The sequence below is a fragment of the Mustelus asterias genome, chromosome 21 (genome assembly GCF_964213995.1).
Source record: "Mustelus asterias chromosome 21, sMusAst1.hap1.1, whole genome shotgun sequence".
NCBI lineage: Eukaryota > Metazoa > Chordata > Chondrichthyes > Carcharhiniformes > Triakidae > Mustelus > Mustelus asterias.
In genome coordinates this window covers 60,829,480-60,852,305 of record NC_135821.1, presented here as the reverse complement: position 1 = coordinate 60,852,305, position 22,826 = coordinate 60,829,480, and the positions used below count along the sequence as shown (strand labels likewise).

At 45.7% G+C, this 22,826-nt stretch overlaps 1 protein-coding gene across 2 annotated transcripts in view; it reads left to right on the top strand.

Annotated features, from left to right (window-relative positions):
* LOC144509316 (arf-GAP with SH3 domain, ANK repeat and PH domain-containing protein 2-like) overlaps positions 1-22,826 on the top strand; it is a 109,799-nt gene that overhangs the window by 68,506 nt on the left and 18,467 nt on the right. For both annotated transcript variants that reach the window (XM_078237975.1, XM_078237974.1), the window contains exons 14-19: positions 116-282; positions 4,368-4,501; positions 6,442-6,536; positions 12,772-12,952; positions 13,546-13,631; positions 19,444-19,559. In XM_078237975.1, coding sequence (XP_078094101.1) covers positions 116-282; positions 4,368-4,501; positions 6,442-6,536; positions 12,772-12,952; positions 13,546-13,631; positions 19,444-19,559 — 779 coding nt within the window. The remainder of the gene's footprint in view (positions 1-115; positions 283-4,367; positions 4,502-6,441; positions 6,537-12,771; positions 12,953-13,545; positions 13,632-19,443; positions 19,560-22,826) is intronic.

The window sequence follows — 22,826 nt, the reverse complement described above, 5'->3', positions numbered from 1 at the left end:
GCACTGACCTATATTCAGTTAAACTGTGCTGACAGACATGGTTTGTGGTTGTGTTGATCGAGTATGAGCCAGTCCCAAATATTCATAGCCCATGCGTACGTCCTTGTGCTTTCAGGTGGGTTTCTGTGTTGCAAAACAGCAAAGAGGAGGCACTCAACAACGCCTTTAAAGGAGACATTAGCAACGGCAACAATGACACAGTCCAAGAACTGACCAAATCGATCATTGCTGAGGTCAAAGGCATGCCAGGAAATGAGGTGTGCTGCGACTGTGGGGCAACAGGTAAGTGTCTCCTTCCAGGGGCCTGTTTGTCTCTTAATCTCCCCATTTTGGATGAAGGGTTACGATGTGTGGCCTTCATTAATATAAGTGACTACCACCCCCAGTCTCTGCTCTTGGTTAGGAGTTTCTGTTGGCGATTGGGGTTGGCTGGGTGTGTGTTGGAAGTTGAGGGGATTAATTTGATCAAAGTGTGAAAAACAGACCGAGTGATATGCTATTCAATCCAGCTTGTGATCAAAAGTCTGGACTCTGCACAGACTGTTTGGTTCCAATTACTCATTACCAAAATTGGAACAGCCCTGGAGGGGTTAACCCAGAAACCTGCAGGACCCAAGGTCTCATTAGGCCCAATTTTCATGAAGAGTTTATAGTGGGCTCCTTGCCCACTGAAGGTGTGGAGTGCACTGGCTGGCGCACAGTGGTATGTTTCAAGGTGGCTCAGGGACCAAGGGTACGGAGGGATCTTTAATGTGTGTTTAACTCAGTGTGGTGTCTTACCCCTATCGTTGCAGTACTGCTGTGGAATGCTAGTTTAAATTGAGCTCAAAGTTCGGGTGGAAGGAACTTTGTCCTTGAGGCAAAAGTGCTACCTGAGCCAAGCTAACAGAAAAATACATGCTCACGCATATCTGAATATCCTACCAACTGTTGACCAGGGATCAGAAACAAAAAACCCTTCCCTGTACCTATCTCTCTGTAAGCTGATAAAGCCATCGCAGAAAGCTGGGTGAAATATACTTGCTGACCTATATTGGCCCCCATCTGGCAACATCTCGGCCTTAAAATTCTCATCTTTGTTTGCCAATCTTTTCTAGCTCCACCCCTCTCCCATGAGCTCCTTCAGCCATCGGAGATCTCTCCGCTCCTGGCCTCTTGAACATTCCTGATTTTTAATTGTTCCGACTGTTATGACCCAGGCCTGAAACTCCAAGGTGTTTTATGAAGATAGCCTGGAGCCTAAGTTTTTACATTTGATTTTGGCACAGGTCTGCATAAAGTTTTTCACTCCAGGTATGATTCAAGTGACCCACTAGGAAGCCTTTACCAAATAAAGTTTATTTAAGAACACAGTTAAAAATATAGCAAAACTATTTAGCATAACTTTTATCAATTACAAGATTCAAACATGATATAGTCAGCATGGCTTTGTGAGTGGAAAATCATGTCTCACAAATTTGATTGAGTTTTTTGAAGGGGTAACCAAGAAGGTAGATGAGGGCAGTGCAGTTGATATTGTCTACATGGAGTTTAGCAAGGCCTTTGACAGGGTACCACATGGTAGGTTGTTGCATAAAGTTAAATCTCATGGGATCCAGGGTGAGGTAGCCAAATGGATACAAAATTGGCTTGATGACAGAAGACTGAGGTTGCAGAGGGTTGTTTCTCAAACTGGAGGCCTGTGACCAGTAGTGTGCCTCAGGGATTTGTGCTGGGTCCATTTTTATTTGTCATTTATATTAATGATTTGGATGAGAATTTATTAGGCATGGTTAGTAAGTTGCAGATGACACAAAGATTGGTGGTATAGTGGACAGTGAAGAAGGTTATCTAGGATTGCAATGGGATCTTGATCAATTGGGCCAGTGGGCTGATGAATGGCAGATGGGGTTTAATTTAGATAAGTGTAAGGTGATGCATTTTGGTAGATCAAACCAGGACAGGACTTACTCATTTAGTGATAGGGTGTTGGGGAGAGTTATAGAACAAAGAGCTCAAGAGGTACAGGCTCATAGCTCCTTGAAAGTAGAGTCACAGGTGGACAGAGTGGTGAAGAAGGCATTCGGCATACTTGGTTTCATTGGTCAGAACATTGAATACAGGAGTTGGGGGCACAGCCTTAGAATAAAAGGGAGTCACTTTAGAACAGAGATGAGGAGAAATTTCTTCAGCCAGAGAGTGGTGGGTCTGTGGAATTCATTGCCACAGAGGGCTGTGGAGGCCGAGACGTTGAGCGTCTTCAAGACAGAAATTGATAAATTCTTGATTTCTCGAGGAATTAAGGGCTATGGGGAGAGAGCGGGTAAATGGAGTTGAAATCAACCATGATTGAATGGTGGAGTGGACTCGATGGGCCGAATGGCCTTACTTCCGCTCCTATGTCTTATGGTCTTATGGTCTTATCTTGTTGAAGTTGTACAAGACATTGGTAAGGCCACACTTGGAATACTGTGTACCCTATTATAGAAAGGATATTATTAAACTAGAAAGAGTGCAGAAAAGATTTACTAGGATGCTACCGGGACTTGATCGTTTGAGTTATAGGGAGAGGCTGGATAGACTGGGACTTTTTTCTCTGGAGCTTAGGGGTGATCTTATAGAGGTCTATAAAATAATGAGGGGCATAGATCAGCTGGATAGTCAATAGTAGTAGAGTCGGGTACAATTTTGTCTTTTAAAAAGCGTTTAGACAGTTACATGGGAAAGATGGGTATAGATGGATATGGGCCAAATGCGGGCAATTGGGGCTAGCTTAGGGGTTTAAAAAAAGGGGTGGCATGGACAAGTTGGGCCGAACGGCCTGTTTCCATGCTGTAAACTTCTATGACCCTAGTATAAACCTCAACAGCTCGCTATTTATGATGTTCCAAGTCAAATAACATTCCACAAACATACAGCCCCTTCTAGACTTGGCACAAAAAACAAGTATGCTCACTTGTTTTCAGCTTTTTGGGTTTTTGTTGGGTTTTCAGCTTTTTATCACTTGTGGTGAATTGGTCCTTTTGAATGTTGAAACAAATCTCTGAGGCTTCCTCGTCCTGGAACTTTTCAAAAAGAGAGACCGTCTGCTTCCACCAACTTATAACAGCAACTAAACTGAAACTAAAAACTTGGACTTGTCTGTGGGGGGAGAAAAAACTGGATCACCTGATCTGTCAATCAAGCTCCACTCAGCAATCCCCAAAGGAGCATAAAACCCCAGGACACTGCATTGGTCCAGATTAAACATAAATATGATGTCATTTATACTGCCTCAGTAACAATACGCAACACCGGTTATAGACAAAACGATTTGAGAGAAACCATCAGGAATGTCATTCTATGTTTCAGTTCTTGAACTGATGGCTGGGATAGTGTGGATAGAGTAAAGGCTTGAACTAGTGGTGTATCTTTGAGGTACTAAACCATAATTGCATCCCATGTTTGAAAGAGATTTATCAGGTGACATCTGTGACCCTGGAGTCTTCCTGCACCCATGGATCAATCAATTACTGTCTACATTTCCCATTGCCTAGGAAAAGCAGCCAACATAATCAAGGACCCCATGTACCCTGGAAATTCTCTCTGTCACCTTTTTCCATCGGGAAAAAGATACAAAAGTCTGAGGAGACATACCAACTGACTGAAGAACAGCTACTCCCCTGCTGCCATCAGACTTTTGAATGGACCTACCTCACATTAAGTTGATCTTTCTCTACACCCTAGCTATGACTGTAACACTACATTCTGCACTTTCCTTTCCTTTCCTATGTACAGTATGCTTTGTCTGTATAGCGTGCAAGAAACAATACTTTCCACCAAATACATGTGAAAATAATAAATCAGATCAAATTGCTTTTGTAGTCCATAGCCCTACAGGAGAACTCAACCACTGACTCTTCATTTATCTGTCTTATTTAAGATTTAGATGTTGCATTGCACTGAAGCTTGCTCTATACTGCTGATCTCAGGGGAGGAAATGACAGATCTTTAAAGGGAGTTGTTGTTTTGTGAAAGGACTCTTGCAGTTGCAGTTAAGTAACATCTTTAACGTAACAAAATATTCCAAGCGACTTCACAGGAACATAGAAGCCTATACAAACCCATATAAGGAGGAATTAGATGTGGTGACCAAAGGGTTGGACAAGGGAATAAATTATACTGGGGTGTCTCAAAGGAGACGAGAGAGAGGTGGTGAGGTTTAGGGAGGAAATTCCAGAACTTGGGGCCTGGCAGCTGAAGGCTCGGCCACCAGTGGTGAAACAATGGAAGTTGGCGATGTAGAATAGAAATAGCTGGTCCTTGTTTGAAGGTGTTGATGTAAAATCTGATTGTAGAGTGTTCTGTGTTGCAATTAAGTGTAAATAACCCCATTGCTTCTGTTCTAGATCCTACCTGGCTCTCCACCAATCTGGGCATTGTCACCTGCATTGAATGTTCTGGGATTCATCGCGAGCTGGGCGTGCACTATTCCAGGATACAGTCACTCATGCTGGATGTGCTGAGCACATCCGAACTCTTGGTACGTCAGATATTCTGTCCCCAGCCGCCCGCAGTTTTCTCTCCTTTTTCTCCTCCTCTCCTTCAAAGTAGCATTTCACATCTCCTGGATATCCCTGACGGATAATGACGTACTTGTGCAGTATACTCACCATTATAACATCGACATTGCAGCAGTCAAGATGTACACAGCAAGATTCCACACATAGCTGTGTGTGGGGGAGGACCAAATATTTTGTTCTTAATGATGCGGCACAGTATTTAGCACTGCTGTCCCATAGCACCAGGGAGCCTGGTTCGATTTTGGCCTCCGGTGACTGTCTGTGTGAAGTTTGAATGTTCTCCCTGGGTTTCCTCCAGGTGCTCCGGTTTCCTCCCACAGTCCAAAGATGTGTAGGTTGGGTGCACCGTTCCTTCAAACCTGGCTCACTCCTGCCTCCTCCGACTCAGCAGTGAGTCACTGGGGAACATTTCAGCTGAACATCAATGTTTCTCTGCCCCCCTCCCGCCCCACATCTCTCTGCTCCTGCCATGAGATTAGATTGTGACATGTGCCTGTTCTCATTGCCAGGGATTCACATTGGTTGCTGGACACGAGGCTACACCAAGAATCTTTTCTAAAACCCAGAGGTTCATTGACTTGAGGGCTCTCTATTAGTGCAGGGTATTGAGAATGTCTGCCTTGCGCAACTCAGAAACTGAATTTTCATAGTCATGGAATCCTTACGGTGCAAAAAGAGGCCAATCAGCCCATCGAGCCTGCACTGACAACAATCCCACCCAACCCGATCACTGTAACCCCACCTATTTACCCTGCTAATCCCCCTGACATTTTAGCACGGCCAATCAACCTAGCCTGCACATTTTTGGAATTAGGACATTTTAACTCTTGTTCAGGGTTGTCTCAGTGAGGGAAGGCTCTGCATGTATCAGCTACATAAACACAAGCTCTGGGGATTAGGATGAATGTGCACTCGCTGCGTCCAAACTTGAATGTGGGTAATGTCCAACTTGTGGAATCACCCCACGCAACTGTCATCAATTATGTGATACCCAACAGTGAATATCATGGCTCAAGAACTGGCAAAGTGTTAAGAGACTCGAAACTCTGTTTCTCTCCTAATAGATGCAAGCAGACATGCTGAGTTTTTCTGGCATCCCCTGTTCTCATTTCAGATTCCAGCATCAGCAGTATTTTTGCTTATTTCAGTAAATATCAATGGAGTATTCAGCTCTGCAGGGCATCGCATGCTGGTCCAAAATGCGTACACTTGCTAATCAGTGAAAGTAAGAAATCTCTCTTCTTCATGCTCTTCAAGCCAATTTGCATGATTCTACGTCAGATCTGAGCAGCTAACTCAGCATGGGGACTCAATCTGCGATCTTCCTCATCTGCTGTCTTTATCAGACTGACTCCCTTTAGGTTTGACTACCTGTCATTGTGAGATTCTATGCCCGTTGCACAAGTTGCTTTAAGGGAGCTTCCCACAACAAAGATTTGCAGTAACCGTATTCCCAGAGTGTTGGAAAAATGCTTCTCCTGTGTTTGAAACAGACAAAGGATGCTTCTTATTCCTTTTATCATGTGACGTTTACTCTGGAAAGGCTATTTGTGTTGTGTTTTGGAAACTAAATGCTGCCAAGGTGACGTTTTGCCATTGAGTGTTGGTTCTGTGCCCATTTCACTGATTCACTGTAATGAAAACTGGTGTTACTGACATATAACTTGGGTGGTTGTGTGCGTGGTCTAGGTTTCTCATGGGTGTGACAGGAGTAGGGTTCTGATGGCATGATGTGGTTGATGGGGTGGCATGGTGTGTGGTTGCTGAAGGCAAGCTGTGTGTACAGGGCTCTGGATGGTGCTGTACCTGGGTAACAATGAGGATAATAAACTATTTGAACTGTTAACTTGCTGTGCATTCTGCATGTGTTGTTAACGCAGTGGTGTCTTGCTCTGTGCAGCTTGCTGATAACATCGGAAACACGAGGCTGAATGAGATTTTCGAGGCGAACTTGCCAGCTCAGTGTGGGGTAAAACCCAGTCCAACCAGTGACATGTAAGTATCACACTCAGCCCAGTGAGAAAGGAGAGTTGGGGCTTGCAAAGGACAGACTGGATTTTAAGGGCATGCAACGCCACTCCTCCCACCCCGTCCACCTCCCGGCTAAAGAACTGTCAGCTGGGGCCTGCACTATTTAACAGCCAATTGGCCGCACATAGACTGGGGGCAAAATTTTCGCCCCACAGGATTAGAAAGTCCCACTTCAGAGTTGGTGTCGATCAGAGACTGGCAGTGGGGGTGGTGGGAGAATGTTGTAGGAAGGGCCTTCTGGAGGGCTCAGAGAACTTGTTAGTGTCTCTCCCCACCTCCCTCCCACCACCATCAGCCCACACCAGGATACCGGCTGGTCTGGGCGCTTGGCTTGGGCTTCTGCTTCCTGCTGCTTAAACCCTGGTGGTGGTTGGATGGGTGTACTAATTGCCCACTCAAGGGCCTCAACTGACCCAATGGCAGGCAGGCTGCTCAATACCTCCCCCACTCCTGGTGGCAAGAGGCTGGAGCGTAGATGGTGGGCCCCGCCTTCTTCAAATTCACCAGCAAGAGGCCTGATATCAAGCCCAATGTTGCAGCCAGCAAATTCTGTAAGTGAAAGTAAACGAGGGATGGAAGTCAAAGGGCTTTACCCCAGTCCTGCAAATAGTTCACAATGTAGCTGTCATGGAATTAATGCAGATGCCACAGGGTAAAGCAGCTGGCAAGCAACCAAAACTGCATTTACAGTTTTCCTGCATTATCATTAATGTCACATTAAGTGCATTCCTTCTCCTCTTGGAGTCCAGCTCGAACTCCAAAGTGCCTTTGGCTATTTTTACTGCATAATGTTATTGTAAATTTGTTGTAATTTAATTAGATGGAAAATTCCAAAATAGGAACTGTATCACAGCATTCTCCGTTAGGCACATGGGGATTTGGAGGCCGTTCAACCCGTCGTGTCTGTTCCACCATTTATTTGGATGTTGGTTGAACTGCATCTCAACTCTCTTTGCCCACCTTGACTCCATAAAACTTGATACCTTAAGTAGGCAAAAAATCTATTCATAGAACATAGAACATTACAGCGCAGAACAGGCCCTTCGGCCCACGATGTTGCACCGACCAGTTAAAAAAAAACTGTGACCCTCCAACCTAAACCAATTTCTTTTCGTCCATGAACCTATCTACGGATCTCTTAAACGCCCCCAAACTAGGCGCATTTACTACTGATGCTGGCAGGGCATTCCAATCCCTCACCACCCTCTGGGTAAAGAACCTACCCCTGACATCGGTTCTATAACTACCCCCCCTCAATTTAAAGCCATGCCCCCTCGTGCTGGATTTCTCCATCAGAGGAAAAAGGCTATCACTATCCACCCTATCTAAACCTCTAATCATCTTATATGTTTCAATAAGATCCCCTCTTAGCCGCCGCCTTTCCAGCGAAAACAATCCCAAATCCCTCAGCCTCTCCTCATAGGATCTCCCCTCCATACCAGGCAGCATCCTGGTAAACCTCCTCTGCACCCTCTCCAAAGCCTCCACATCCTTCCTGTAATGTGGGGACCAGAACTGCACACAGTACTCCAAGTGCGGCCGCACCAGAGTTGTGTACAGTTGCAACATAACGCTACGACTCCTAAATTCAATCCCCCTACCAATAAACGCCAAGACACCATATGCCTTCTTAACAACCTTATCTACTTGATTCCCAACTTTCAGGGATCTATGCACACATACACCTAGATCCCTCTGCTCCTCCACACTATTCAAAGTCCTCCCGTTAGCCCTATACTCAACACATCTGTTATTCCTACCAAAGTGAATTACCTCACACTTCTCCGCATTAAACTCCATCCGCCACCTCTCGGCCCAACTTTGCAACCTGTCTAAGTCTTCCTGCAAACTACGACACCCTTCCTCACTGTCTACCACACCACCGACTTTGGTGTCATCAGCAAATTTGCTAATCCACCCAACTATACCCTCATCCAGATCATTAATAAATATTACAAACAGCAGTGGCCCCAAAACAGATCCCTGAGGTACACCACTTGTAACCGCACTCCATGATGAATATTTACTATCAACCACCACCCTCTGTTTCCTATCCGCTAGCCAATTCCTGATCCAATTTCCTAGATCACCCCCAATCCCATACATCTGCATTTTCTGCAGAAGCCTACCATGGTGAACCTTATCAAACGCCTTACTAAAATCCATATATACCACGTCCACTGCCTTGCCCCCATCCACCTCCTTGGTCACTTTCTCAAAAAACTCAATAAGGTTAGTAAGGCACGACCTACCTGCCACAAAACCATGCTGACTATCACCTATCAATTCATTACTCTCCAAATAACTATAAATCCTATCCCTTATAATTTTTTCCAACATCTTGCCGACAACAGAAGTGAGACTCACCGGTCTATAATTCCCGGGGAAGTCTCTGTTCCCCTTCTTAAACAATGGGACAACATTCGCTAACCTCCAATCTTCTGGTACTATACCAGAGGCCAACGACGACCTGAAGATCAGAGCCAGAGGCTCTGCAATCACTTCTCTTGCCTCCCAGAGAATCCTTGGATAAATCCCATCCGGACCAGGGGATTTATCTATTTTCAGACCCTCCAGAATATCCTGCACATCCTCCTTATCAACTGTAATACTGTCTATTCTACTCCCTTGCAACCCATCTTGAGAGCTCTAATTTGTCCTTTTGGGGAGAGAGTTTCAGATTTCCACAATCTTGTGTGTGGGGAGAAAGTGTCACCTGGTAGTTCTTTATTCTGTCACTATTCCTGCTATCAAATCTGTTAACATTTCAAACACGTTGATCAGATCACCTCCTTAACCTTCTACTTGAGGGAAGTTAAACAAAGTGAATTGAGCGAGACATCATGGAATCATAGACTACTACAGCACAGAAAGAGGCTATTCGGCCCATTGTGACTGCGCTAGCTCCTTTGGAAAAACATTCCCGATAGTCCCACTTTCCCCATAGACCTCCTTTTGCTTTCTCCTCCAGTTCCCTTATGACAGCCAATCTGTCCCCATGTGCCTATCTGGCAGTTCGTTCCAAATCCTAACCACATGATGCACATTAACAAAGTTTCTCCTCTGTCACCTCTGGTTCTTTTGCTAATCATCTTTATATCTGTGACCTCAGCTATCGGCAAGTTGTCCTTTATTTACTCTATCTTAAACTCTTCACGATTTTAAGCACCTCTATCAAATCTCCTTGTTTGCTCTGTCCCAGGAAGGAAATCCCCCAGCTGCTCCAATCTAATCACAAAACTGTTGTCCTTTATTCTATTAAATGTCCCTATTCCCTCTCCATGGTCATCATGTCCTTCCTAAAGTCTGATGCCCAGAATTGGACACAATCCTTAAGCTGGGACTGAACGAGTGGTTTATATAGCTTACCATCGCTTCCTGACTTTCAGCCCCAGGGTTTTGTATGCTTAGTTAACTGCTTTGCTAACCTGTACTAACACTCCTAGTCTTAGGGTTTGCCTGTTCTTAGATGCCCTCCCCTTTAAATAGAAACTAGAAGCAGGAGGAGGCCATTCGGCCCTTCCAGCCTGCTCCGCCATTCATTTTGATCATGGCTGATCATCGAATTCAGTATCCTGATCCCCCTCCCTTCCTCCCATATCCCTTGATCCCTTTAGCCCCAAGAGCTATATCTAATTTATTCTTGAAATCGGACAATGTTTTGGCCTCAACTACATTCTGTGGTAGTGAATTCCACACATTCACCACCCTCTGGGTGAAGAAATTTCTCCTCCCCTCAGTTCTCCCCTTACCCTCAAACTCTGGACTCCTCCACCATCGAGAACAGACCTGTGCCCCATGGGACACATGCAGCCCAACAGGGTTCTGAGTGTGGCCCACAAGACATTGTGTTGACCACTGACCACACGCAGGGTTGCCTGTTTCCACTGGTTTCCATCTGGGTGGTTGTTTTTCCTAGGGGTACGACTAAAGTGATACGCACGTAAAGTAAGGCGAAGTGAAGTGTACATTGAGAGAGCTGCGCGCTCCCTCTGTGTCCAATCAAAGTGCAAATATTTCTTTTGCTTTTAACATTTGAAGTTGATAACAGTTCTATCAATATATGAATGGTTAAGCATTTTCTATAACTCATTGTGAAATATTCAGCGTGTATTAAATGTACTGAATCTTATTTATGGGACATGGTTAGTGAACAAGCTGGATTTCAATCTTACGGCCCATTGAGATGGAGGAGAGCCACTCACTTACTAATTTTGTTTATTGAGCGATAACTCCTCCCAAAACTAGATAGCGCTGTATATTTAAATAATGACCATTATTGTCCATTCCTTTACTGAAGTCATGGAGTTGTGCTGTGCTGCAGTTCCATGCATACACCCGGTACCTCAGACCAAGCACCGCTTGTCATGTGCCAAACTGGTTTAGATAGTGAGTGGCACTGGGCTATTTGGCAATGGGATGCATCATCACCAAACCCAAACCTGGCCTCTGCTGATGTCAACACTGGTACTTTTTTGATGGCAGCTGCAAAATGTGTTTAGAAACGCTTTTCCAAAGCCCTTTTCTGATGACAGGCTCTGTGAAGTAGTGTACGTTTCAGATCTCCCTGGTGGATGTCTCCATTTTCTCTCTTTCACAGGCTTTTATTTGTGTTTAGTCTCCGGGAATGTGGAGATGTTTCCACGGGGGCAGTGTGTGGGTCTTTTGTGTAAATGTTATGGCACTTGACTGGAGAAAATAGCCTCTGGAATTTTAAGAAAGTGTTAGTTGAATTCCTGAGAGTTTGTGGTGTAACAGGAGATTAAGCGATTCCTGTGCACTGACTGACTGACTGTGCAAAGGTCAATTCAATGTACGTTTCTCCTGAAAACGATGACTTGTGCTGCAGATGGGAGGGGTGGAATAGCTTAATGGACACAAACTGCCCTCATCTCGGGACCATACCTGAGTGGACACTTTTCATATGTATCTGTGTTGGAAGGCTATTTGACTGTTGGTGCATCGTAACTTTGTCTGTTCCTCACATTTTCTAGCATAATTGTTGTTTGCAATTGCGGGTGGCTGTTGCTGTTTTAACTCTTTCCTCTTCCACTTCTGTTAGCCTCCACCGACTGGGGGATTGAACCTGGAATTTTTCCGTCCTGTAAGACCTGAGGTTCAGCCATTCCATCCCCCGCGCACACACTCATCGACTCACCTGCTCACGGATCTGGAGGCTCTATGTAACCTCTTAAGTCTTGATTGTTGCAACTTGAGATCCATTCTAGAATGTTCCCTGTCTTCAGAAACTGTGAGGTGGAGGAGGGGGAGAATTTAAAAAGAAGTTCTCTTGACCCTCCCTCCCTCAGTGTGATTTTGGAAATAAACCTTACTCTCATCACTCTCTCTATGATGAGTGACAAGCTACTTGCACCTCTGACCTTCATGTGCTTTCCTGAAGTCCAGTTTCCCAACTTGAATCCCTGTCCCCCTTCCTTCCAACTGGTGGATTATCAATTATTTTCAGCAGGTAAACAGGCCATTCACTTTGATAGGTTTACGTTCCAAACAAGCCTTTCTTTGTCCCTACTTCATAACCTTTTTATTTATTTTCTCCTTCAGGTACTTAACTTCCCCTCAAGTGCATCACAGGCAGTGGCACAGTGGTTAGCACTGCTGCCTCACCGCGCCATGGACCTGGGTTCGATTCCCGGCTTGGGTCACTGTCTATGCAGAATCTGCACGTTCTGCCCGTGTCTGCGTGGGTTTCCTCCGGGTGCCCCGGTTTCCTCCCACAGTCCAAAGATGTGCGGGTTAGGTGGATTGGCCGTGTTAAATTGCCCCTTAGTGTCAGGAGGACTAGCTAGGGTAAGTGCATGGGATTATGGCGATAGGGCCTGGGTGGGATTGTGGTCAGTGCAGACCCGATGGGCCAAATGGCCTCCTTCTGCATTCTATGATTCTACTCGTTCTGATAGAAAATTTCCCCTTTCCGACACTCCCTGGGTTTAAAAAAAAATTTCTTTAATTCCCTGTTGGATTTATTAGTGACTGCCTTTCATTTATGAATGTTAAGATTGTCTGGTAAGTATATTTATTCTCGCTGTAACGCACTTTGTGAAGGGGCATCAGTCTTTTGAGGGGCGGCCTTGGTGATTCATTGGATTGGTTCCATTCAAGTCTAATTTCCCCAACTGATCAGGATCACCAGGTTGTGATCTCCAAGCTCTGCTCAAGCTTTACATTCTGCATCCAACAGGAGCTCCCGGAAAGAATACATTACCGCAAAATACGTGGAGCGGAAATATACAAAGAAAGGGATTTGCGAAGGTGGATTGAAGCTGTCAGAGGCCATTCGCAATAAAGACCTCCTGGCTCTGCTGCAGATGTACACGGAGGGCATGGATTTCACTGCAGCGCTCAGCTTGCCCGATGGACAGGTGACTCTTGTCATGGTGTCTTGTTGTTTTCCATCTCTGTCCCTGTTTCAACTTTCTGGATAGCTGGAGGAGGAGGGAAGGGGGGGCGGGGGGGGGAAGGGGGGGGAATAGTGGAGGAGGCAAATAGACAAGAATTCTCAGCGTCATTCATATATGTTTAATTCCCTTTATCTATTTGTCTGGTTCTCATCTACTCTTTGTTGGTGTCTCTACGAGTGTTCTTTCAAAACTTATTGCTCCCTCTCCAATCGGAGCTCCTTGGCTCAAGTTGCTCAGACGTGTGGAGCTGCCACTGTCCCTCACTTTCCATTTCTCCTACAATGCATGGGCCTACAAATCCCAATCACGGCATCCTCTGTCCGTCGCATGTTGATGTGCGTCACCTTCTCTTCCAGATGTTTTCCGTCTCCCTGGTGTCCTGCACTCTTGAGAAACCCGGGCATGAACCAAAGTGAACGAGGGACACAAGTAATTGAGGCCAAGTTAATGCTAACAGCATTATGTTTGTTGGCTTCTGTGCTGATCAAATTACTACGTTTAGAATGGAAGCCTTTATGGAGTATAAAGCAGTTTTTTCCTTTTTTGCTTATTAGGACCTTGGGGAAACACCATTGCACCTTGCTGTGCGGTTGGCAGACAGGACATCTCTGGCCTTGGTTGACTTTCTGATTCAGAATGGGTACGTATTACTTCTGATGCAGAATTGGGTGAGTGCAGATTGGGTCAGGAATTGGGTGAGAGTTTTTCACGTCAGGAATTTAAAAAAAAATTATTCATTCGTGGGACGTGGGTGTCGTTGGCTGGCCAGCATTTATTGCCCATCCTTAGTTGCCCTTGAGAAGGTGGTGGTGAGCTGCCTTCTTGCAGTCCATGTTCTGTGGGTTAATGTCAGGGAGGGAATTCCAGGATTTTGACCCAGCGACTGCGAAGGAATGGCGATTTATTTCCAAGTTAGGATGGTGAGTGGCTTGGAGGGGACCTTGCAGGTGATGGTGTTCCCAAGTATCTGCTGCCCTTGTCCTTTTAGATGGAAGTCGTTGTGAGTTGGGTTGGGAAGAGCAGGACCCCGAGGGTAGTAATCTCAGGATTGCTACCTGAGCCACATGCCAGTGAGGGCAGGAGTAGGATGCTTGGGCGGATGAACACGTGGCTGAGGAACTGGTGCAGGGGGCAGGGTTTCCAATTCTTGGATCATTGGGACCTCTTCTGGGGCAGGTGGGACCTGTACAAGAGAGACGGGTTACACCTAAACTACAAGGGGACCAATATACTTGCAGGGAGGTTTGCTAGTGTTATTGGGGAGCGTTTAAACTAGATTTGCAGGGGGATGGGAACCAGAGTGCCAGAGCAGATAGTGGAGCAGGGGTAAAAAGACAGGTTAGTTCAAGCAAAATCACAAATGGAAGGGTAGAGTGTGGTGGAAATAATCTTTTGAGGTGTGTCTATTTCAATGCCAGGAGTATTGTGGGGAAGGCAGATGAGCTGAAGGCGTGGATAGACACATGGAAATATGACATTATAGACATTAGTGAAACTTGGCTACAGGAGGGGCAGGACTGGCAGCTCAATGTTCCAGGGTTCCAATGTTTCAGGCGGGATAGAGGCAGAGGGATAAAAAGTGGTGGGGTGGCATTGTTGGTCAGGGAAAATGTTACAGCGGTACTCAGGCAGGATAGATTAGGGAGCTTGTCTACAGAGGCACTATGGGTGGAGCTGAGAAACAGGAAAGGTATGACCACATTAATGGGGTTGTATTATAGACCACCCAATAGTCAGCGAGAATTGGAGGAGCAAATCAGCGGAGATAGCTGACAACTGCAAGAAACACAAAGTTGTGATAGTAGGGGATTTTAATTTTCCACATATAGATTGGGACTCGCATACTGTTAAAGGTTTAGACGGGGTAGAGTTTGTAAAATGTGTTCAGGAGAATTTTCTACATCAGTATATCGAGGTGCCAACTAGAGAGGATGCGATATTGGATCTCCTATTGGGCAATGAGTTAGGGCAGGTGATGGATGTGAGTGTGAGGGAACACTTTGGATCCAGTGATCATAATGCCATTAGTTTCAACCTGATCATGGATAAGGATAGATCTGGTCCTCGGGTTGAAGTTCTGAACTGGAAAAAATTGATGAAATGAGAAGGGATCTGGGAAGTGTGGATTGGCACAGGCTGTTCTCTGGTAAGGATGTAAATGGAAAGTGGGAGGCCTTCAAAGGAGAAATTTTGAGAGTGCAGAGTTTGTATGTTCCGGTCAGGATTAAAGGCAAAGTAAATAGGAATGAGGAACCTTGGTTCTCGAGGGAGATTGTAACACTGATTAAGAGGAAGAGAGAGTTGTATGAAATGTACAGGCAGCAAGGAACAGATCAGATGCTTGAGGAGTATAAAAAGTGCAAGAAGCTACTTAAGAGGGAAATCAGGAGGGCTAAAAGAAAACATGAGGTTGCTTTGGCAAACAGAGCGAAGGAAAATCCAAACAGCTTCTACAGGTATGTTAGGAGCAAAAGGATAGTGAGGGATAAAATTGGTTCTCTTGAAGACCAGAGTGGTAGACTGTGTATGGAACCAAAAGAGATGGGGGAGATACTAAATGGTTTTTTTGCAACCGTATTTACTGAGGAAACGGGCATGGAGTCTACGGAAATAGGGCAAACTGGTAGGGAGGTCATGGAACCTTTACAGATTAAAGGGGAGGAGGTGCTCGCTGTCTTGAGGCAAATCAGAGTGGATAAATCCCTAGGACTGGACAGGGTATTCCCACGGACCTTGAGGGAAGCTAGTGTTGAACTTGCAGGGGCCCTGGCAGACATATTTAAAACGTCAGTATTCACGGGGGAGGTGCCGGATGATTGGAGGGTGGCTCATGTTGTTCCGTTGTTTAAAAAAGGTTCCAAAAGAAATCCGGGAAATTATAGGCCAGTAAGTTTGACGTCGGTGGTGGGCAAGTTATTGGAAGGTGTGATAAGGGATAGGACCTACAAATATTTGGATAGACAGGGACTTATTAGGGAGAGTCAACATGGCTTTGTGTGTGGTAGGTCATGTTTGACCAATCTATTAGAGTTTTTCGAGGAGGTTACCAGGAAAATGGATGAAGGGAAGGCGGTGGATGTTGTCTACCTGGATTTCAGCAAGGCCTTTAACAGGGTCCCTCATGGGAGGTTAGTTAGGAAGGTTCAGTCGCTAGGTATACATGGGGAGGTAGTAAATTGGATTAGACACTGGCTCAATGGAAGAAGCCAGAGAGTGGTTGTGGAGGATTGCTTCTCTGAGTGGAGGCCTGTGACTAGTGGTGTGCCGCAGGGATCGGTGTTGGGTCCATTGTTGTTTGTCATCTATATCAATGATCTGGATGATAATGTGGTAAATTGGATCAGCAAGTTTGCTGATGATATAAAGATTGGAGGTGTAGTGGACAGTGAGGAAGGTTTTCAAAGCTTGCAGAGGGATTTGGACCAACTAGAAAAATGGGCTGAAAAATGGCAAATGGAATTTAACGCAGACAAGTGTGAGATATTGCACTTTGGAAGGACAAACCAAAGAAGAACGTACAGGGTAAATGGTAGGACTCTGAAGAGTGCAGTTGAACAGAGGGATCTGGGAATACAGGTACAGAATTCCCTAAAAGTGACGTCACAGGTGGATCGGGTCGTAAAGAGTGCCTTTGGTACATTGGCCTTTATAAATCGGAGTATCGAGTATAAAAGTTGGAGTGTTATGGTAAGGTTATATAAGGCATTGGTGAGGCCGAATTTGGAGTATTGTGTACAGTTTTGGTAACCTAGTTATAGGAAGGATGTAAATAAGGTTGAAAGAGTGCAGAAAAGGTTCACTAGGATGTTGCCGGGACTTGAGAAGCTGAGTTACAGAGAGAGATTGAATAGGTTGGGACTTTATTCCCTGGAGCGTAGAAGATTGAGGGGAGATTTGATAGAGGTGTATAAGATTTTGGTGGGTATAGATAGAGTGAATGCAAGCAGGCTTTTTCCGCTGAGGCTGGGGGAGAAAAAAACCAGAGGGCATGGGTTAAGGGTGAAAGGAGAAAAGTTTAAAGGGAATATTAGGGGGGGCTTCTTCACGCAGAGAGTGGTGGGAGTGTGGAATGAGCTGCCGGATAAAGTGGTAAACTTTTAACATTTAAGAAAAACTTGGACGGGTTCACGGATGAGAGGGGTGTGGAGGGATATGGTCCAAGTGCAGGTCAGTGGGACTAGGCAAAAAATGGTTCGGCACAGACAAGAAGGGCCAAAAGGCCTGTTTCTGAGCTGTAATTTTCTATAGTTCTATGGGTGAGTGATGTTTCCCAGATGCTTGGGGTTCCATGCTCGGGAAGGATTTGTGTTTATTTTTGATATCAGGCAGAAGCATTAACCTCAAGCTCTTATCATAGAATCATAGAAACCCTACAGTGCAGAAAGAGGCCATTTGGCCCATCGAGTCTGCACCGACCACAATCCCACCCACACCCTACCCCCATATCCCTACATATTTTACCCGCTAATCCCTCTAACCTACGCATCTCAGAACACTAAGGGGCAATTTTAGCATGGCCAATCAACCTAACCCACACATCTTTGGACTGTGAGAGGAAACCGGAGCATCCGGAGTAAACCCACGCAGACACGAGCTGGGAATCGAACCCAAGTCCCTGGAGCTGTGAAGCAGCAGTGCTAATCACTGTGCTACCGTGCCGCCCCAAACACTAAGAGCTCCGTCCCTGGGTGGTCTCGAACTACGAACCTTTCTTCTGATGATTGACTATCCCAGGACCTGGAGCTGGACCTTGGTGTTCACACACATTGCTCCAAATCTGTGATGTCAGTGAAGCTACTCGGTCCCTGTGGTGTCCTGTTTCCAGAGCCCTGTCCTTGCCCTGTTTGATGTGCTCACGTGAGTGGGAAATTCTACCCCTGCCGAAGTTGATTGGAGTCTTCTCACTGCTGCCCTGATTTAAAGGAGCAACTTCACCATTGGTCTTTATGACCCAGCAACAGTGAAATTTGTCATGTCAGCTACGACTCTCACCAACTTTTACAGATACACCATAGAAAAGCATTCTTTCTGGCTGTATCACAGCTTGGTATGGCTCCTGCTCTGCCCAAGACCGCAAGGAACTACAAAAGGTCATTAATGTAGCCCAATCCATCACGCAAACCAGCCTCCCATCCATTGACTGTGTCTACACTTCCTGCTACCTCGGCAAAGCAGTCAGCATAATTAAGGACCCCACGCACCCCGGACATTCTCTCTTCCACCTTCCTTCGGGAAAAAGATACAAAAGTCTGAGGACACGTACCAACCGACTCAAGAACAGCTTCTTCCCTGCTGCTGTCAGACTTTTGAATGGACCTACCTCGCATTAAGTTGATCTTTCTCTACACCCGAGCTATGGCTGTAACACTACATTCTGCATTCTCTCATTTCCTTCTCTATGCTTTGTCTGTATACCGCGCAAGAAACAATACTTTTCACTGTATGTGAATACATGTGACCGATAATAAATCAAATTAAATTGTTTCCAAATCGGGACGGTTTAGGATTTGGAGCGGAGCCTTGAGAGGGTGATTTCCTCACGTAACTGCTGCCCTTGTCATGTAGGGATGGAGGTCATGGGTATGGGAGCTTCTGCCTCCAGAACTGTGGACCCATTCCATTTATACAAACCGCAAGTTTTGAAGGATTGCCAACAGTCAAGGCTTGCTCTAGAATCTCCAGGACTTGATCATTAATCTCCAGGACTCTGCTTAGAGCTATCCCAGAGAGAAAAATAATCATTGGAACATTTAAAAAAAAAAAAAATTCTTTGATTCAGTTACAAAATGGGAGAAAAGACATTTGACTGAGGGAGAAAAATCATCCAATTGCTCAACAATCAGTCTATTCACATTCTGACTGGGCCAATGGTATGAGTGAAGCTGGGGATGTGGCGGTTGAGGGGTGGATAGTTGCTCTTGGAGATCACAGCTAAACCTCCAAGTATGTCCCTCCAGAATTGGCAACCCTCAATCTGCCCGTAATGCAACCTGGGTAACATCCTGGCTGCATTACACTCTGCAATGTATTAAAAACAGCCCGCAGATTCTTTGATAAAGACAAAATTAAAAACACTGCCCCCCAAGGAAACATCCTTTCTGGGTTCACTTCGTCAAGACTATTCAGGATCTTAAATACTTCAATCAAGTCACCACTCATTCTTCTAAACTCCAGTGGAAACAAGCCCAGCCTGTCCCATATAGTAATATAAAAGCAAAATACTGCGGATGCTGGAATCTGAAACAAAAACAGAAAATTCTGGAAAATCTCAGCAAGTCTGACAGCGCCTGTGGAGAGAGAATAGAGCCAACACTTTGAGTCAGGGATCCACAGATGCGGTCAGATCTGTGAGATTTTCCAGCGTTTTCTGTTTTTGTGCCGGAGATTCTTTAGTTTAATCCTTTTATTCCTCACCCCTCCCTGTGTTAAACTGGTTTGTAATATTCCCGCAGAGGCGGCCTGGATGCAAAGACTGTCGAGGGAAACACTCCACTCCATTACTGCAGCCTGTACAACAAAACTGAGAGCCTGAAGCTGCTACTGAAGGGAAAAGCCAATATACAGATCGGTAAGATATAAACCTAGCACGGGATAGGTGGCCCTTTAACAGGCATTCCAATAATCCAGCACGGGATAGGTGGCCCTTTAACAGGCATTCCAATAACCTAGTACAGGATAGGTGCCCTTTAACAGGCATTCCAGTAACATGAGTCTCATTCTTCAGTCTTCACCCAGAGATTTCCCTCTCCCGCTCACTTTCCTCCCTTTTAAGTCGCTTCTTTAAAATTTGGCTTTTTAGCCAAATCTTCGGACACCTCCCCAAACATCTCCTTGTGCGATCTAGTGTCAAATTTATGGACGATGAATCCCAAGGCGCTTGATGGGAATTTTTAGTAATGGTGCTATGTATATAAAGTTTATTTATTAGTTACAAGTAGGCTTACATTAACACTGCAATGAAATTACTGTGAGATCCCCCTAGTTGCCACACTCCGGCACCTGTTCGGGTACACTGAGGGAGAATTTAGAATAGCCAGTCCACCTAACGTGCACATCTTTGGACTGTGAGAGGAAACAGGAGCACCCGGAGGAAACCCGTGCAGACTCCACAGTGACCCAAGCCGGGAATCGAATCCAGGTCCCAGGTGCTGTGAGGCAGCAGTGCTAACCACTGTGTCACCGAGCTACACATTGTTGTCTCTGTCTCCACCTCCTCCTTTGGCTTCAAGGTGTTACGTCTCTCCTATCCATGGTTCCAAGCTTCACAGCTCACTGGTCCATTGAGGGACGATCCTAATGCGGTTCCCATCTTTCTGTGTGAACGATGGATCTCTTTAATGGTGCAGATTGATTTTTGGGGCCCGCTGAACTCACTGGTGTAATAATGTTAACAGATCTTGTTTGAGAAGAGAAGTTGTGTTGTGTTGTGGCAGAGTTGGCACCCCATAACTGGACTCTTTATTCATTTTGTGATGGTGAGTCACAAACCCCTGGATGATTTAATGAAGGCCTGCTCTTCCCACGCCCCCTCCCCCCCGACAAAGACCCGAGGCCAGAATTGAACCCGTGTCCCTAGCACTGTGAGGCAGCAGGGCTAACCACTGTGCCACACTAAATACCATAAGTTCTCATTCTAAAGTTGCCCCGTGTTAAGTCATTTTGATTTAACACCTGTCAGCTAATGGGGTTGGTATTTGTGTTTAGCGCCGGGAGTTTTATTTTAATGTTTTGCACTGTCCTTGACATAGGGTCACATGACCTGATCAGCATCTTGGGGCTGCCCCTCCCATTGCCGGCTGACCTCTGTGACCCCGCAGCTCGAAACTGCTGTCGCTCCAAAGCTGCTCTTCCTGCCTCTCGTTCCTCATCCCCGGAGCTCTGGCTCACAGCGAGTGAGGAGGAAGTGGAGACCCCCGGGGAGGGGGAGGGGAGTGGGGGGGGGGGGGTTGGCCAGCAAGGAGGTGGGTGGCATGATTATGGTGAGCAGGAGAGGGACTGGTGAGGTTAAGTAGAAAGAGTTAGCATGTTTCTTGTATAGATTTAAAATTGATTTTATTTTAAATTATTTCATTTACATACATAGGAATTTAGCAATTACAGTATTTCACCTGAAGATGTTATGTTTCACTGTGGGGAAGCAGTGGAATAGTGCTGTTGTTGCTGGACTAGTAATCCAGGGTAAAAGCTCTGGGGCCCCGGGTTCGAATCCCACCCTGGCAGATGGTGAAATTTGAATTCAATAAAAAAAAAATCTGGAATTAAAAGTCTAATGACGACCAGGAAACAACAGTCAATTACTGTTTTTAAAAAACCCCCATCTGGTTCAATAATGTCCTTTAGGACAGGAACTCTGACCTGCATGTGACTCCAGACATACAGCAGTGTGGTCCATTTCTTAAATGCCCGCAGTGATGAATAATAAATGTTATCCCAGCTGGTGATGCCACATCTCATGACAGGATTTAAAAACAAATTATCTGAGGAGAGGGAACCTAACTATAGTTTTTCCATTAGTTGTAATGAGAAAATATGATTCACAAAGCGTTATTTAAAGTTGCACTTCACAGAAATGCAACTACAGCATTCAGTGAGGACTTCCTGTAGTTTCTGTCTATCTAACCTATTGAATTTTAAACGCCTCAATTAGGTCAACCCTTTAAACCTTGTAGTACACAAACCAAGGCCAGGACTTTACAGCCCCAAAACGGCCTGTCCCCTGTCGGCAGATGTCACTGAGGGGTGGGGTTTAAATTGCCGTTTCCTTCGCCTGGACCCTAATACCCCAGCAGGAGGGAGGGGGCCATAAAATCCTGGCCCAGTCCATGTAGCCTCCCGCCAGCTTTTTTTGTTCTGGTGTATCTGCGCTGCTCTGAGAGCCCGCCAGCGTTGGCTGTTGTATGTGAAGCAAACAAAGCAAGTAGGCGAGGACTGGAGTCTGTAGCTAAACTTGGGTAGAGATTGAAGACTTAAAACAGAGGAAATTTCTGTTGCCAGGCCAGCAGACTGAGGCAAATGCAGCCCAGAGAAACAGGAGGAGGCCATTCAGCCCCTTGAGCCTGTTCCATCATCCTATTAGTTTATGGCTGAAACTCCATCATTGTCCTTGACGACCCAACAGAAATCTACCCATCAGTCTTGAAAGCTTCAAATGATGCCCCCTCCATCCTTGAATATCGCCATGGGAAGCAAGTAGAATCACAGAACCCTACAGCACAGAAGGAAGTCATTCGGCCCATCGAGTCTGCACTGACCACAATCCCACCCAGGCCCTATCCCCATAACCCTGTGAATTTATCCTAGTTAGTCCCCCTGACACTAAGGGACAATTTAGCATGGCCAATCCACCTAACCCGCACATCTTTCTAAGATACAGGATGAGGGGTGTGGGGGGGGGCGGGGGGGGGGGGTAGAGCATCAGGAAACGGGATTCACTGAATGAATTACTCCTGCAAAGAGCCAGTGCGGTGGGGTTGAGGGATGACGTCTCTTGTGCTTTTATTGATTTCTGTCCTCCTGTGAACAATTACCTGGTAACTACCCTCAATGAGAAGTTCTATCCTGAGTGTCGGAAATCACGAGCACTGATGGATAACCCTCGCACTGTGATGTGCCCTGTTTCTGATGGTAACCCTGGGATTGTAGTTCTTAGAATTATAGAAATCCTACACTACAGAAAGAGGCCATTCGGTCTATCAAGCCTGCACTGACAACCATCCCACCCAGGCCCTAGCCCTGTAGCCCCATGTATTTACCCCGCTAATCCCCCTGACACGAAGGGGCAATTTAGCATGGCCAATCCACCTAATCTCCACATCTTTGGACTGTGGGAGGAAAC